The sequence below is a fragment of the Cydia strobilella genome, chromosome Z (assembly GCF_947568885.1).
Source record: "Cydia strobilella chromosome Z, ilCydStro3.1, whole genome shotgun sequence".
Taxonomy (NCBI): domain Eukaryota; kingdom Metazoa; phylum Arthropoda; class Insecta; order Lepidoptera; family Tortricidae; genus Cydia; species Cydia strobilella.
The window spans coordinates 14124287-14141397 of record NC_086068.1 but is presented as its reverse complement, the minus strand read 5'-3'; the positions used below and the strand labels follow the sequence as shown (position 1 = coordinate 14141397).

Here is a 17111-nt window from a genome sequence, read left to right as displayed (position 1 = left end):
CGCACGCCCCGCCCCGCGGCACGCCCAACTCGAGCGTCCACTCAGGCCTTACTTTACTTACTTAGGCTTTGTACAGGGTATTTGACATTTTTTAATAATGGTAATCAGGCTTGTTTTGAGGATCAAATGTCTGTATAGGACCCCACTCACAAATGATGGTCAAAGTCTGGCACCCTCACTTTATTGACGAAACGCTTCTAACAAAATGGCAATACATCTTGACGTCACCGGGGTCTCTTTGTTTGACATAATTATTAAAAGTCATAATGTAATGATTGTCATATTATCATTAGCCATAATTCTGAAACCGTTAACTTTTCAGGATTTTCCTCAGGTTATCTTATAGAATAGATAGGTTAGGTTTGTTTTATGGCAATCCTGAAAAGTTACGCGTTTCTGAGAAAAACCAAATTATGAATAATGATAATATGACAATCATTACATTATGACTTTCAATAATTATGTCAAACAATAGAGACCCGACGTCACCATGTAGCGTCGTTATTGCTTAGAAGTAGTTTCGATGTATGGAATATAAGGAAATTGCGATTTTGTCGGTGAAATATTGCGTTTATGTATATTGTTGCTGTACAATATTTTTTTGTAATAAATTGTAAGGAATGGAATGGTACCATTATATTTTCCTATTTGGAAGTTTTTTTTTTGAAACTGGTATTTTTTTTATTACCATATATTTTGAAAGTTTCCAATTTAGTTTGATAAATTGCTCATTTTCAATATATAGTCAAACCAATGCGTCAGTAAATAAGAACAAAAAACAACTATACTCATCCTTTTCTTTTGGGTGCTAGTACTAGTGAAAGACAAAGATTATATGATTCTCTCTGTCTATGTTTGAAATGAGACAGTCCTTTGACAAACTATATTTAGTTATAAAATTGAACATGTGTCAACAACCGTATTGCAGGATGGGTGCGAATCGAGCGCGCGGAGGGCGGAGACGGCCGCGCCTACTGGCACGCGGTGCGCGCCGCGCTGGGGTCGGCGCAGGTGTGCGACGGCGCGGGCCCGGCGCGCCGGCCGCGCTCGCTCGCGCCCGCGCCGCGCGCCAACCACCCCAACCACGACATGTAACAAACGTTTCTACTCACTCACTCACTCACTCTACCACTACCACTACCACTACCACGCTACGTGACAAGTACGGGATGACAACTACAGAGACAGACAGCTGCATGAGCGCATACCCACTTTAATGAATTCTACTTAATCACTTTACCTGTTGCACAAAATACTATTCATCACACTCGCTTAGTAAATGTGGAATTGCACGCAGGCTTAGCGGAAACTATAGAAAAAGCATTTTCCCTAGGGAGTTATGAAGTTTCTAGTATTATAATTAACAGTTTTTTGTCTTTATACTTCATTTTTGTATCACAAGTGTGTAACTCGGGGCGTAATAATATTGCAAACTCGAGTCTATAAATTGCTCCGGCTAGACGTCGCGATTTAACTATACTCTCTTTTGCAATATTTAACTTACGCCCCATGTTGCACAATGTACTATTTAGCCATTGACACTAATCAATCACTATTAATTCCAGATGGTTTGATGAAGAAGGCAAACCTCATCACACAGTTTTGGCTATAGAAATTGATGTAGAGTAAGTATTGCCAAATTATTGTTTATTAATTAAGTCGTCCAAATATAACCCGCACCGTGACGGTCTAGTTCCTTAGCACGATCCGTCAATTTTCCATAAACATACTTCACTTTGTCTATCTATCTTCTAGAAGATAAACAAGTTTTCGGTGCGATTAAGTCTCGTTTAGTTCAAATCAAAGTGTTAACTGATTGTAGAAAGAAAAATAGTACCTAGCCAAGTTTGACAGCCTATTTTAATGGCGTTAAACGACGCGCGACGTCTTGTTTTATGGTAACTGAATTGACAATCTTTGACAAACAGAACTAAACCGTATGGAGCCTTACAGTGCCACTTACATTAGCTGCATCTGCATTATTTTGTCTTAAACTGTACATCTAATACAATGAATGAATCTTTGGTTAAAATAATGTTCTAAAATCGTACAAATTTACCGTTAGACAGTTATTGTTAACGAGTAATGGCAACACTGGTTAATTAGACGGAATTTGATTACAAATGTGAACGTATTAACGCAACAATCCAGCGAGAAAATGCTGCCAGCCTCTTCAGCATTATGCCGCGGGAGCCATTTTTAGATTTATTTTAGTGTTATTTAGTTATATTTTTGTTTATATTATTAGTTTTAATCATAATGTTATTGAATGTATGTATTTATTATTGTTAATGTGAATAAAGCCAGCTTGAAAACGTAAATGTTAACATTACAAGTTGGGCTGAAAACGCACTGCGATAATTTTTTTGCGGTTTTGGAACCGCAAAAAATGTAACGTACGGCATTCTTCATGCTTATGAAGAATGCCGTACGTTACATTTTTTGCGGTTGCGGCACGCACGCACTTAAAAGACAAACCGCAAAAAATTAGACTGAAACCGCAAGAAATTAATCGCAGTGCGTTCTAAGCGTTAGGTAGTTGACGTAGTGTTTTGTTTCAGAAGTCCAGACGCAACACGAGACCGCCTATTGGCGTTCCTGATATATCTGAAATCTCACTCTGTCCAGCACAACGCCGACAACCCGCCGAGCCTCGATGATTAAGCACGCCGATCTACACTATCTCATATACTCGACATACATATTATATATGCGATATTATACATTATTTTTAAGGGGCACAAAAGGTTGTCATATACCTAAGTATTAAATGAAAGTTAACGAGACGTCAGCCGTCTGTATATTAGCATTAGCAAGTAACATGTGTTAGGTATAATGTTTTGGTCAAACTTCTCCATCTTACAGATTCACCTGTACACGTGCTTTACTAGACTTATTATTTTATAAGCACTGTTGTGATCTCAGTCTACTGACTAAGTTATCTTTTATATTATTTATTATTTCGGTGTTTGTATTATTCATAGTTATTTAAATAGAACGACAAATAAGTATATTTAAGTACTGAGGGTGCGCTCACACACCGAGTAAACGTTTTTAATGTCAACAAGTATTTCTGCCTGAACTGCCTACAAGCAGCAGCAGTATTTTTTAAGAGGGGGCGTAAAGCCAGGATATTAGAAAGGAACAAAAGATACAGCGCGCCGCGCGAAACCTGTGGCGTGAGATATGGTCATTGCGCGGGTTTTTAACGTTTCGCCTCAATATATATTTTTGTTTAAAATTTCGCTCGTCACGTCGCTCGGCTATACTATATCGCTAGTTATTTTATACTAAAATTATACTGGCGAGGCTGTGGTAATCAGGGTAATGATATACAATTGAACATTAATAGAAATTAGACATGTTTTCATGTTTTATTTTTCTATAAATAAGCCAACTTACTGCCAACCTAGGGTTTTGGTTGGAGTCTGCCCTTGCAAATAATATAATCTAGTCGCCGTGGGATTTTTTTCATAGCATTTGTCTTTGTAATGACTTATCGATTATGCAATATAAAAACTACATTTGCGTTAGCCCCCTCTTAAAAACTTCCGCTTTTATAGGTAAGATGTATGTAGTAATGTAGGCTTTCGTGAAAGCGGGACCCTGTTCTTTAATTATTGTCCGATTAATTATGTATATAGATGTGACAACTAGGAACACATTTCTTTGCTGTTTCGCTATATTAAGTGCTGATCAATTATCGAGGCGTGAGGTATAAATATGAGCGTATTACAAAATATGTAGGTATATGAGCGAGCCTTGAGGTCCTGAGCAGGGTATGAGCGCAACTGGCCCATAGTAAGCGGGCGGGCTGTTTGATATACATCATTACTTATTGTAATGTGATATCTATTGACAAATACTTACGTTGTTAGGGAACTTCCGATGTGCTGACCTCCTATGCTGGCTGGCCTTGTCTCACTCCCCTTGTTGCTTGTCACACTTTGTGGGTTCAAATATACAGTTTCCAAAAAGCCAGTTTCAAGTCAAACCAAACAAAATATGTTATCTTTTGTATGTGTAGTACTTTGTGTCGGGAGCTACGCCACAGGTTCGAATCTTGAACGTATTCTCAACTTGAGAGAATAAGGGTCGGTTGCACCATCTGTTTGTCATCGTTAAAGAGTTCGCTAAATTGTATTGTATGGTAAGTTTCATAGTAAACCGCCGCGGCGCGCCGGATGACGTTGATCAGTCTGTCAAGTGCGGATGGTGCAACTGGCTCTAAGTAACGTGCTTGCTTTTTTATGTTGCATATTTTGTTAGAATATCGAGACATGTCTGTAATATATAATAGTATAATATTACTTAAGGCCGTTCCATCGATTTGCCGCTGTTACTGTCACATTTCGCAAGAAAGAACGGGAAAGATTATGCGCGCCAAGTGTCAGTTTTGATCGAATTTTGTCGATTTTTATTTATTTTAAAAACGTTACCTTACAATATCGAAATTCGAAAGCTATGAAATTACTATTTGTTAAGATTGTTTTTTCTTCTTTTTTTGTTCACAATAAATAACCGAGTAAAGTTTGATTAAAAGTCCGAGTTAGAGGTTACTTTGGGAATTGATTGTATCGAGCGAAGTGTCATAATTCGTGTATCGGAAGCTATTTTATTAAAGATAATATAGTCAAGAACTACATATATCTTTTCCACGTCTACGAATATCAACGCCTCTTAGAAAAACATGATCATACAAGGAGATTCTTCGCCTTCTGGCTCAGGGAACCGCCTTAAGTTCACTCGAGCTCGACTGCATGACAAGAGACATATGCATAACTGCATTTATTATGCACCCGCATTCTCTGGTTGTTTAGTTACTTACTTTACGAAGGGTTCCGTACCATTACGCAATAAACGGCAAAAAAATCACGTTTGTTGTATGGGAGCCCCACTTAAATATTTATTTTATTCTGTTTTTAGTATTTGTTGTTATAGCGGCAACAGAAAAATACATCTGTGAAAATTTCAACCGTCTAGCTATCACGGTTCATGAGATACAGCCTGGTGACAGACGGACAGACAGCGGAGTCGTAGTAATAGGGTCCCGTTTTTACCCTTTGGGTACGGAACCCTAAAAAGATTTTATGTTTTCGACACGCCTAGCATTTTATTACCACGGAGCTTCGTAATATCCGGCAAACAAATACAGCTATACCAAATCTTGGCATCAGGATTTATTATGTTGCGGAGGAAATAGTAGAGTAACTTCATATATTCTTTTGGAACAAAAAAATCTGGCGTTTTCTTTAGGGGGACGTGGTTGCACGCATATAAATAACTATGCACAAATGTGGAGGCAGCCTTTGGGTGTGGCGAGCGAGGGAGTCGCCCGGGGCGTCGCACTTGCAGAGGCCTCGCGCAGCAAGCCAGGCAGTTTTTATTTTATTTTTTACGTGAAATAGCCGTACAAGGGGTCAATTGCTAACGGAGCTCGGCATCCGGTCTTACTTAAACTTGGCTATTGATCTAATTCCAAAGGTCTGCACTCTAGTAGCTCGACCTTTGCCCTCGCACGGAAGTGCGATATTTGGCGTATTCGGCTTTCGACCTCGCTTTTTAAAACACTTGGCTATTGGTTTTTTTCCGAGCTTACCTCATGTATGCGCCCGCAGGAAAGTTCCAGGCTTTTCACACTATTGGCAGTCTGCGACCTCGCATACATTTGGCTTTTGGTTCGATTCCAAGCTCTGTTTTCCTGCAGCTCGTTCTTCGACTTCGCACAACAGCGAGCCGTGATTGGACGCTGACGCTACTGGTCGCCGGCGTTTTGCTTAGCGTGGCCATCGGCCTCGCTCACATTCGCCGCGCCGTAATCGGACGCTCCGCGCTGCTGGTTCTTTTTTAAGGAGCTCGGCCCTCTGCCCCGCTTATTTGGCGTTCGATTCCATATTCTCAGCCTTCAGACCCGCACTGGAGGGCGTTGGAATCGAAGGCTTTGGGCTTTCGGTCCTAAGACTCCTAAGCGAAGCTCGGCCATTGGCCTCAATTTTTTACACATATGTCAATTGGTTCATGTCTGAGCTCGGTTCTTAATCTCGGCCTATGGACTGTCCACAAAGACGTTTCTCTGATACAGCCTACACCTTTTTTACTTAGGACATACGACATAGGGCCTCGCAAAGATCTGTCACTCGGAGTCCCGCACTAATGATATAAAGTGAGCCGATCTCTCGAACAAGTTAAAACAAGATCGGCTCACTTTATATTCCGTCAACTTTATATATTACAAATTATTATGGTTCTTATTCCCTTACACACGTTAGTTCGAACACGCATCTTCTTTAAATCAATTTTGATGTAATTGAAGCTTACAGTCTAGTTTGGACCATTAGTAAATAACTATTACAGTACATATGGTGCTACTTTCTCTCACTAGTGCGTCAAATAGCACTTTTCGTGCATATGTAAAGTTTAAAGGGCCATATGTATTGTAAAACGTTGTACGATACACGTGCGAAAAGGTAATTGATGTCTTCGATGTATCTTCGAGATGACATTCCCTATAAAATTGTCGATTCTTCTCCCTCACAATATTCCGGCTCCATGGAACATTTAGTTATTGAGGTGACTCCCTTATGTAACGTTATGATCGTTCAAACCAATTTTAGGTGGAAGTTTTGCATGGTAATGTACATCATGTATTTTTTTTAAGTTTTATCATTCTCTTATTTTAAAAGTTACAGGGTGGGGGGGACACACACACATTTTACCACTTTGGAAGTGTCTCTCGCGCAAACTCTTCACTTTGGAAAAAAATGATATTAGAAACCTCAATATCATTTTTGAAGACCTATCCATAGACACTCCACACGTATGGGTTTGATGAAATATATATTTTTCACTTCTCATACTCGTAAAGTTCTCCTTTGTGCTAGATGTAGGCTGCACAAAATGCTACTTTTATGCTCTCGTGCACAAAGTAATATTTTTTTAAAGACTATGACAATCAAATCACTGCGATAGTACACAATAAAACATAATCGGATAATATTGTTATTCCACTTAATTTGGCCCGTTTTTTTAATAATCCGTGTTTTATATATTACTAAATAATTAAAATCTTACAATACAGCATAGTTATTATAGAAATAAACTAAAAAAGGTAGTTATAATTTGGCAGTATGAATAAAGACTTAAAGCTCCCTCCACACGAATTGCGGCGCGAAGCCACTAACGCGAGTGTGGACAGTTCGCTAATCAGCGAAATCGACACCACACTCGCGTTCGCGGCTTTGCGCCGCGATTCGCGCACGAGTGTGGCTTAAGGTAAATATCACGTGTTAAAAAAAAAAGAATATTGGCGGGAAGCTTGTTGCGGCTTTGCAATTTGTTGCTGTTTTACGATTGTTATTTTTAATAATGTCGTCGAGTGAGGAGGAAATTACAGTTTCGCCTAATACTTTAATGAAAAGGAAAGCGAAAAATGTTATTGAGCAGTTATTGCCGCAGAAATCCAAACAAAAATATCTTACTGTAGGTATACGAAAATTTCATGAGTTGGAGAGCCGTAAAACTAGTCGATACTTTCTCGGAAGGTGTTTTATTTTACTCACAATCGAAGTGAAAAGCAGTGTGTATAACTCTGGCACAAACGCCTATTTTTATCCTCGGCTATATTGGTCCTCGCTGCCTAATAAATTGCCTCCTATGTAAATAAATCGCTTTGTGCCCTTGTTGTACCTACAATCTACTATTTGAGTTTCAGTTCTAAAGGGGCCCACTGACTATCAGTCTGCCGGACGATATCTTACCAAGTTTCAACAGTATAGTTCTTATAGTTTCGGACAAAAGTGGCTGTGACATACGGACGGATAGACAGACAGACAGACATGACGAATCCATAAGGGTTCCGTTTTTTGCCATTTGGCTACGGAACCCTAATAATAAGGCCAATAAAATGCGCCGTAACCAGACGCCTAGCATACAAAATCCGCAACAATAAACGCAAAAATTAAAACGGTCAGACACAGATAATTTCTTTCTGATTCTATTCCCAAAATTTCGTTACGATTGGATAATTTTTGGAGGAGGAAAATGTCTCGAACGATACCTCGATTTCACAGATTTTTACGCAAGATTCTTCCCCTAAGCTTCAGTTGTCCTTATCGCACTAATTTTAGGAGCCGCCCCCGTCAGGGCGACGGAGATATTTACCTAAAATTCTCAAATCTGAGAATGGCTCAGCCGGTATTTCCTCTTAATAGTATTTTTCAACAGAAGAAACTACATGTAAACAAACAAATCTACAATGATACAGTTGAACGTCGTGATTGTATGCCTTGGTTGTAAGTAAATCGAATTACTTATACGCAGTGTTTAACAGAATGAATCAAATCAAAATGTTTTCACTAGACTTCTATAATACGATGGCACACCGTCTTAAACGTAAGTAGATGTGATAATTAAAATATCCTCTTGTGATATATTTTTATTCACTAATATGCCAATATATAAATAATACTAATGGAGTAAAGTTATAGAGAAAATAATTTAGTGTTGAGGAATTAATATTTGAAAATGTGGTCAATCACAATCAGTGTACCTATACATATATTATATATGCTTTTAGAACTATCGCTTGCGCAGTGTCTGCTTCAGAATAGCGAATGTTTGACTGAATTGTCCTCCAATATTTGAGTTCTGCGTGCATATATGGATTTAGTTCTGTATTTCAATCTCCCAGCTATATAGTGAGCATGTACCTATAATTTATGAATAAATAAACGAATCTTACTACCACTTGTCTGTACTTATTATTTTAAGTTTTTATCATAAAAAAAAAAAAAAAACGAGGCGGCGCTTGTGACCGCTTGACCACGATACCTATAGCACTGGTGTGGTTGCAGACTGTTATAATATATGTAAAACAAAAAATACCTGTTTTAAGATTCTTTATAACAATTCATCTCCTTCGTTTACATTTTCGAATCGCCATCACAGAAAATACTACATGAAAAAATGTTATACAAAACAAACACAAAATCGAGGTAGATATTTCTACGAAAAACTAGCAGTGCAATGAAGTTAATCTCGTCAGTAAGACCTGTTCAAAGGGTGTTAAAACAATTGTAACAAACTGGTGGTAGACGGCGGCGGACTGGAAGTGGCCATAAGCCTTGGTTATCCAACAAGAATATAAAGAACATCATAGCTGCGTTGCAAAAAACGCCTACCCTCCCTGTCTATACTATATTTAGCCAAAAAAAGCAAAACGTCCAAATGGACAGTGCAAAGACATAAAAAACAACTCTATAAAGACAAACAAACAAAAACTAAAGTACCTAACAAAAATGCAAAACAGCAAACTGAAGTGGAAACAACATCTAGAAGACTTTATTAATAAATAACAACAAAAAAATCCTGGGTTGTAATGGAGTATGAAACATACTTCAAATTGCTACCCAGTCAGCAATTTTGTTATGGAACTGATAAAAAAACCGCTAGTGACGAGTATAAGATAATTAAATATTATAAGTTTGCGAAGAAGGTTCTCAGGTCCAGGTGATCTGTTGATATGACAAATGTAGCACTTATAATTTTTTACCTTAGCAGCTCGAACAATCCTACTTTCGTCACTTTCCTCACTCCAGGGAGTGAAACAAAGTAGCTTTTTTAATTTATTGAAGGCCATGAACTGTCACTTCATACTTTTATTTCATTTTTTTTCTGTATTATTCTGTGTAATTCGAAATACATTTTAACCTCACTACTGAGGTGAAAAATTATGTGTGCAACAGGAGAGCAATAGTTATTTGTTATACAAGGGTGCAAAGTTGTATTTTACCCGCGAGTGTGGAATTAAAACACGAGCAAGCGAAAGGATTCTATAGTTGAACCACGAGCGAAGCGAGTGGTTCTAAAAGAGAATCCTGAGCGTAGCGAGCATTTGCACCCGTGTGTAACACAAAACTTTCCCCTCACTATAGCGAGGAAAGTGCAACATCCACAGGCGTTAGATCATCTTCATCAACTGGAATCACTCATTTTTTTACGATATTATAACAAAAAACTCGAAATTCTGTATTTTTACGTGAGAAGTTTTAAAGCAAAATTTTTGTTGTCAATGTTGACATTTCTGACGTATGAAATGTCAATGATGCGTTTTGAAATTGCATCGACTTAACTTGTGCGTTCAGAATTATATTTAACATAATTATTAAAAAACAAACGTTTATTATGGAATTTTAAGGTTTATGACAAAAAATCATTAAATAAAGCTAAATCTGGTATTTTTTATTAGATTCTCAAATCATTTATTTAATGATAATTAATATCGAACGAACCATTATTATGAGCGTTTTACGTTTTGTTATCTGTCAAGCTACTTAAACACGCTCCATCCAAGGTCAAATTACTTTCCCCACTAGTGGATAAAATGCGTTTTTCCCCGCTTGTTTTAAAGGATGTAAGACGGCTTTCCGAGCTAGTGAGGGGAAAAGTTATTTTCACCTCAGCAGCTCGAACAAGCCTACTTTCGTAACTCCCTGGAGTGAGGAAAATGCGACTTTCCTAACTCCAGGGAGTGACGAAAGTGCGACTTTCCTCACTCCAGGGAGTGAAACAAAGTGGCTTTTTAATTTAGTAAAGGCCATCAACTGCCATTTTTTTTCTCTGTATTATTCTGTGTAATTCGAAATACGTTTTAACCTTTAATATGTTCTCACTACTGAGGTGAAAAATTATATGTGCAACACGCGAGCAAAGTTGTTTTACATCTCGTGTTTCCCCTCCCCTCGCTACGCTCAAGATTCTAGCTTAGAATTACTCGCTTCGCTCGTGATTCAATTATAGAATCTTTCGCTTTCTCGGGACTCGAAATACATACTCGCAAGAAAGCCAACTTTCCTCTCTTGTTGTATACAAATAACTATTTACATCTCGTGTTTTTAATCCCTCGCTACGCTCAAGATTCTAACTGAGAATCACTCGCTTCGCTCGTGATTCAATTATAGATTCCTTCCCTTTCTCGGGTCTCAAAATAAACACTCGCAAGAAAAAGCAACCTTCCTCTCTTGTTGCACAAATAACTTATTGGTAATGGATCTGTAACTGGCGATATATACTAAACCTAGTGTTTGAAAAAACCGTTGTTACCATTCATAGATCACCACCACAAGCCGTCTTGGCCTGATTAGGCCACGTACCATTGTCCCAGAAAGCGATAAAGTGGTACTAAATAAACAGTATCGAATTTGTGGAAAAACACCGACCTGCTCTGAATTACGATCCATTGAAAAATAATGGGTTCGAACGAAGCAGAAGCTCTACAAACATGAAACTAACGCCATATCAGTTGAAAACTTCAAGCTGAAATGGAAATATGCTTAAAAATGTATAACAGAATTTGTTTTGTTGTAATGCCTGATGGGTGAGATGGGATGGGAGGCATTACAACAAAATCACAAAATTTCTGGATTAATAAAGTCTAAAAATGCAAAAATGCGTACGTACATACACGTTGTTTATTCAATTTCCAACAACAATTTACAATTGGTTTTTAAATGTGTACATTTTGTGACAATTAACATGCGCATTTTTTTCTGGGTATATAGTGCGGCTATTTTTGCCCAGCAGGGTAGCGACAGCAGCATGAGCATAAACATGAACACTTGCTGCTCTTAATCACGTCAAGGCATGGTTTGCGGCAACATTGCTCTGCTCACTGTTAGGACAGCTCTAACAACTTTTAGTGGCCAAGTTTAAATGGGGTATATAAATTTAAAGACGCTGATAAAAATGTTTTTTTATTTGTGTTTAAAGACTCGCAAAGTTTGTATCCAAAAGTGTAATACTTATCTACTTATGCTAAAAATTAAATTATCAGTGTTCATTTACTTACTTACCTGCTAGGAGCAAGATGCTATACATACAGTAGACATAAATACAAGCCGATGTTAAGTAACTATGAGTTTCCGTACAAATCGGCGGTCTTATCCTCGAAAACCGTAAAAAATTAGACAACAAATATACCTACTAGAAACTAATAATTTTGTCCTTGTTGTTTCAGTGGAACGTAGGTGCAGTTAGATCGAATAGTGACGGCGACGGCCAATCAATATCGGAACACATCCTTATTTCTATGGTAACAAAGGTGTATTACGATATAATATATTTGTCCACTTGGGCCGTTACCATCCATTTGATGCTGATTGTACATAAGTGGTATGCAGGTATATAAATTTTAACAATTTAATTTACTGAAACAAAAATCTAAAGACTAATTTTTTTGTACCTACTTAAATGTAATTCTACTTATACAACGTACCCATCGACTGACGATTTCGTGCTCGCTCAGTGTAACATTTGTTCCTATTTTATAAACACACAATTTGATTAAAAGTCATATGACATACATATATTTACAAATGTTTAACTATATAATTGAATACTCAGGTCTCCATCTAAATTTGACAAACATACCACACACCTTTCGCTCTATAGTGATTCTACGTCGGCCATCGAGCTAGTAGGTACGTTGACGTTGACAGTCCAGACAAATCTACTGAACACGTGTTAATCAGGTGCAATGTACTGCGAAAAAACTTTCACATAGAAGCAACGAACGTTGCTTAAAAATCGGCACGCGGCGTTTTCGTTGAGCTGTGAGGTGTGGTTTTAAAGTGGTAAGACGATACACGTGCGTGTTCACGATCGAGGGACAGGCCAGCCCAATGTCGATTCAGCCACCTGAGCGCCTGCGAGGACTACCAAACTTTGCATTTGTTGACCGGGTTCATCGGGGAGCCGAGCGGGCACTTGAAGTCCTGGGCGAACTCCTCCATGTTGGACATGGGCCCGATGACGCGGAAGCGGCCGGGCGCGTGGAAGCCGGTCGTGATGCGCACCTTGATCGCCTCGTTGCGGTACACCGCGCACCACGTGTTGGCTGCGCTCAGCCAGAACAACTGCAAACATACGGACACACGTCATTAGTTATCTATCTATCGCTTGCATTGCATTGAGAGGACTCATTCTGTTATAGGTAATAATACTCTGTATCTGTCGGTGTCATGATTCATTAGGCACATACAATCCGCAATTCCGTCATTAAATAGATTTTGTAGTAATAGTCTAAGCGCCTCTTGCACCATCCGACTAACCCGGGGTTAACCTGTTAAACCGTTAACCCAGTGTCAAATTGTACTGGTAACAATGGTAACTCCAGGTTTAACCGGTTACCTAACCACGGGTTAGTGGGATGGTGCAAGTGGCCCTAAGTGGCTAAATATACTGCAACACACTTTTATGCCTTAGAAATAATGGTGTGTTGCGTAATTTTTGGCCACGTTGGCTTCACTTATCTGATGCTGCTAGTACCTGTCGGGGAGTGTATCTTTCGAGGCCAGGCAGCCGTTGCTCTTCGCCGTGACGATGAGTCCAGGCCTGGTACGCATAATACGCCTCCTTGATACCACCGTTGTCGGCGATGTTCTCTCCTTGAGTGTTAACGCCGTTCAGCTGCACATTAAAACATGCTCAGTCAGTCAGTTATACAATATAATATAGACTATAGAGACCATCAATAAAATAAAGATGAACGGTGAAGAGCCCGTAGGTACCTTCATTCCGACTTCCTTGACTGTGTAGTTGGAGTACTGGTCTATGATGCACTTGGCTTTCTCTAGATATTCCTGTTTGGTCGACTCCTGCCACCAGTCAATCAAGTTGCCGTTCTTGTCGAATTGCCGTCCCTGACAAGCAAGTTTACTATGTTAATATAAATCGGTTTTATGTAGGCAGTTAAATAAAACGAACAAAATGGGCGTCAAATTGCGGTTCCTTCAGTTTTCCAAAAAAATAATACTTAGGTATTATAAACAGTTTAAAATAAGATTTTTTAAAGGTTTACGAGTAGCCTCCAGTTAGCTAATTTCGCCGCTTGAAAACTAACTTTTCCATTGGATATGACGTGGAAATACATACCAGGGGTTAAAGGTCCCTTTTTATAGTTTTTCGTGAATGTTATAATACATAAGTATATACTACATAAAATTTTCTACAAGAAAGGTTCAGTACACTTTTTCGCTAGGATCAATAGGTATTTTAAAAGTGGGAAGGGTACTTATAATTTGTTCAAAGGTAGTTTTTTTTAGTTTGTCGTAAATAACTCGTAAACGGTAGCCCATAGCAAAAAATAATCTTGTACGTAAATAATCTGTATAAAATTTCCTACGAAATAGATATAGGTACAGGTTGTCCCAAAACTACCACGTCAGACTAACACTGGAGGTATGTAGGACACCCTAAGCTGAGAGGATCCAAACCAGCTTAACATGACCCCAGTAAAAGTTGTACGGTTTTCGAATTATTATAACCGATTTAGGTTTTTATTAATTTTGCTATAGGGTTCCGTACCCAAAGGGTAAAAACGGGACCCTATTACTACCGCTGTTTGTCTGTGTGTCTGTCCGTCTGTCACCAGGCTGTATCTCATGAACCGTGATAGATTTCTGTTGATTTCTATTGCCGCTATAACAACAAATACTAAAAACAGAATAAAATAAATATTTAAGGGAGGCTCCCATACAACAAACGTGATTTTTTTGCCGTTTTTTTGCGTAATGGTACGGAACCCTTCGTGCGCGAGTCCTACTCGCACTTGGCCGGTTTTTTTATCACTGACAGTGCCAGTTTAGATTCTCTTGTATTTTCCCTGTATTTCCTTCGTTTGGTGGCCTATATCTATACTTGGTGTTCTGTGTAAAGGCCGCTTAACACGTTGGGTTTAGGAAAAGTTACAACTTTAGAACACAGTACATAGGTATGCACCAAAGCTTACACGAACTTAGTCTGTAACCCCTTTTTGGTATTGATGCCAAGGGAAATACCTTGAACTGTGCAAATGGGTACCTAAGTAGGTACTAATTGTAAAATAAAAGGGGGAAGGGCAAAGTAATTTCCATTTTACCTGGTCGTCGAACCCGTGCGTGATCTCATGGCCGATAACGAATCCTATAGCGCCATAGTTCATGTATGCAGGGCGCTTGGCTGAGAAGAACGCGCCTTGTAGGATACCGGCAGGGAACTCTGCGGGTAGAAATTCAGTTTTTCAGTCCTAGTGAGCTGAACACAATAATACTTATTATATAATTTTCTGTTGACATCTTTTATATATTTTTTATTTACGTACCTATTTTAATTTAAAACGATATGTAGATAATAATACACTGGGGATCAATATTAAAAGCAAATAAACTAAAAATACGGGCCAATAAATAACAAATTAATGCACCATGGGCGGTGATACCAGAAGGCCGGCCGCATTGTCGCGACGCATGGAAATGCTTTATTGGTTTGAAATATTAGTCTGATCACCTGTGGTGTCTATAAAACACGTCGATAAGTTTTTATAAAACATAAATGCAGGACATAAAACAAACAGATGTTGAGTAGGTGGTTCATGTTTGAATGGAAAAAATTCTAGCTAGCTAGAAGACACGGCACCCCCTTATTTGTGTTGTACACTTATTGTGTTGATATAATACGATACGCCAACTTCTGTAACTTGATCTCAATTACAAGGGGGTGCTCTAACACTTTGAAAATTTTCGACGTATTAAATCCAAAAAAAAATAATTTTTTATTTAAGTACTTACTTGTTATTCACATTATTTGTAAATGTGATTTATAATATGTTATTAAGTAAAAAATCACTTTTATTTGTATTTTTTATGACTTTTTTAGGTGAACTTCAAAAAAGTTACCTTTTCAAAATTATAATTAACAAATACAAATAAAAATGATTTTCTCTTCAAAACTTAAAAATAACATGTTCAAATAGTGTGAAAGCAGATACTGAAAGAAAAATCAAAAAAATAAATACTTATTTATTTTTGATTTCATACCTAAGTACCTACAACTTAAAAAAATTCAGTGCTTGTATAGTTGAAATAAATTCACAAAACTTGGTGTATTTTATTTGCATAATAAGTGTAACAAAATAAGGGTTGCCCCGTAAGAAAATGACAAACAATAGTTTTTTGAACCACCCTAATGTTAAGGTTAATAAATTATACTTATAAAGAAAAGAGGTATAAGCTCCATAAGTATGCCCATTTCAGACTCGTCTGAAATTTTATGAGCAGGTTCGATAATTATGTTAAAATGTTTGTCGATTTAGATTTTGAAAATTGCTCATAATAGCGGAGCCTCGCTCGTCTACACTGGTCTCTAAACGGATCTGAATCCGTTTAGAGACCAGTGTGTACGTGATCATATAGGTACTCACGGATGCTGTTCTCGATGGAGGAGTAGAAAGCATTGACGATGGCGGGGCGGCCGTGGGTGACCCAGTCGGTCTTGTTGACGGGTTCGCGTAGCTTGCCGAACAGGTACTCCGTGCCGAACAGGGTCAGATTCAGCACCGACTCCATTAGCTTGTCCGACGTCATCTCTAACTAAGAACACAAGTGCAAGCAAACATAGAGAATAAGGGCAGCAAGGGCAAGCAGTTGTTATAAATAAAGAGAATAAACTATCTCATCTCATCTAAGATCTTTTAAGCAGTATGGAAACACAACCATAATCGTCAAATTCCTATAGTTACTACAGTATTTATAGTGTACGTAAATAGAGTTAGACCAAGATAAGTGCGGTTTTGATAGCCTACTGGGGTAGTGTTATTTTAAACGTCAAGCTTCTATGAAATTATGACGTATAAATAACACTTGAACAGTATGCTATTAAAATCGTTGCAAAGTTATCTTGGTGTAACTCTATACGTTTTTCTACTCCAGCACTTCAATCTGTCAATTATATGACTGACAGTGATATCTAAATCAACTTCATTTGAAGCGCGGCGCGTGGGGCGCGGTGCACGGCGCTGAATTTTATTTGTCTACATAGTTATATGTAGGATCATTAAAACAACTGTTTAGCAATCCTCTTATGAATATTTATACTATTATAGTAACGTGGTGGCACAATGATCGACACTGTTAGGATATAGTGGGGTTTTCTATAAAATTAAGTGATTTAGTCATCATTAAGCCAAAAGCGTCGCTACAAGCAATGAGGATATAATAAGATAGAGCGGTACTGTCATAGTAAATTTTGTAACCACTGTAAATTCACTGCCATCTATCGACATACTTTAAAACTAAAAA

The 17111-nt window shown here is 38.2% G+C and overlaps 2 protein-coding genes across 9 annotated transcripts in view; one reads left to right on the top strand and one right to left on the bottom strand.

Annotated features, from left to right (window-relative positions):
• LOC134754151 (neuralized-like protein 4) overlaps positions 1 to 7147 on the top strand; it is a 41983-nt gene extending 34836 nt beyond the window's left edge. For 2 of the 3 annotated variants that reach the window (XM_063690253.1, XM_063690251.1), the window contains exons 29-31: positions 929 to 1091; positions 1566 to 1625; positions 2562 to 7147. In XM_063690253.1, coding sequence (XP_063546323.1) covers positions 929 to 1091; positions 1566 to 1625; positions 2562 to 2664 — 326 coding nt within the window. In that variant the 3' untranslated portion in view covers positions 2665 to 7147. The remainder of the gene's footprint in view (positions 1 to 928; positions 1092 to 1565; positions 1626 to 2561) is intronic. The other variant, XM_063690254.1, reaches the window with a different exon arrangement.
• Positions 7148 to 11737: 4590 nt separating this feature from the next.
• LOC134754214 (neprilysin-2) overlaps positions 11738 to 17111 on the bottom strand; it is a 278975-nt gene continuing 273601 nt past the window's right edge. For all 6 annotated transcript variants that reach the window (XM_063690383.1, XM_063690377.1, XM_063690378.1 and 3 more), the window contains 5 exons: positions 16235 to 16403; positions 14915 to 15033; positions 13566 to 13697; positions 13324 to 13464; positions 11738 to 12911 (listed from right to left, as the gene is read on the bottom strand). In XM_063690383.1, the coding sequence (XP_063546453.1) occupies positions 12711 to 12911; positions 13324 to 13464; positions 13566 to 13697; positions 14915 to 15033; positions 16235 to 16403 (762 nt within the window). In that variant the 3' untranslated portion in view covers positions 11738 to 12710. The remainder of the gene's footprint in view (positions 12912 to 13323; positions 13465 to 13565; positions 13698 to 14914; positions 15034 to 16234; positions 16404 to 17111) is intronic.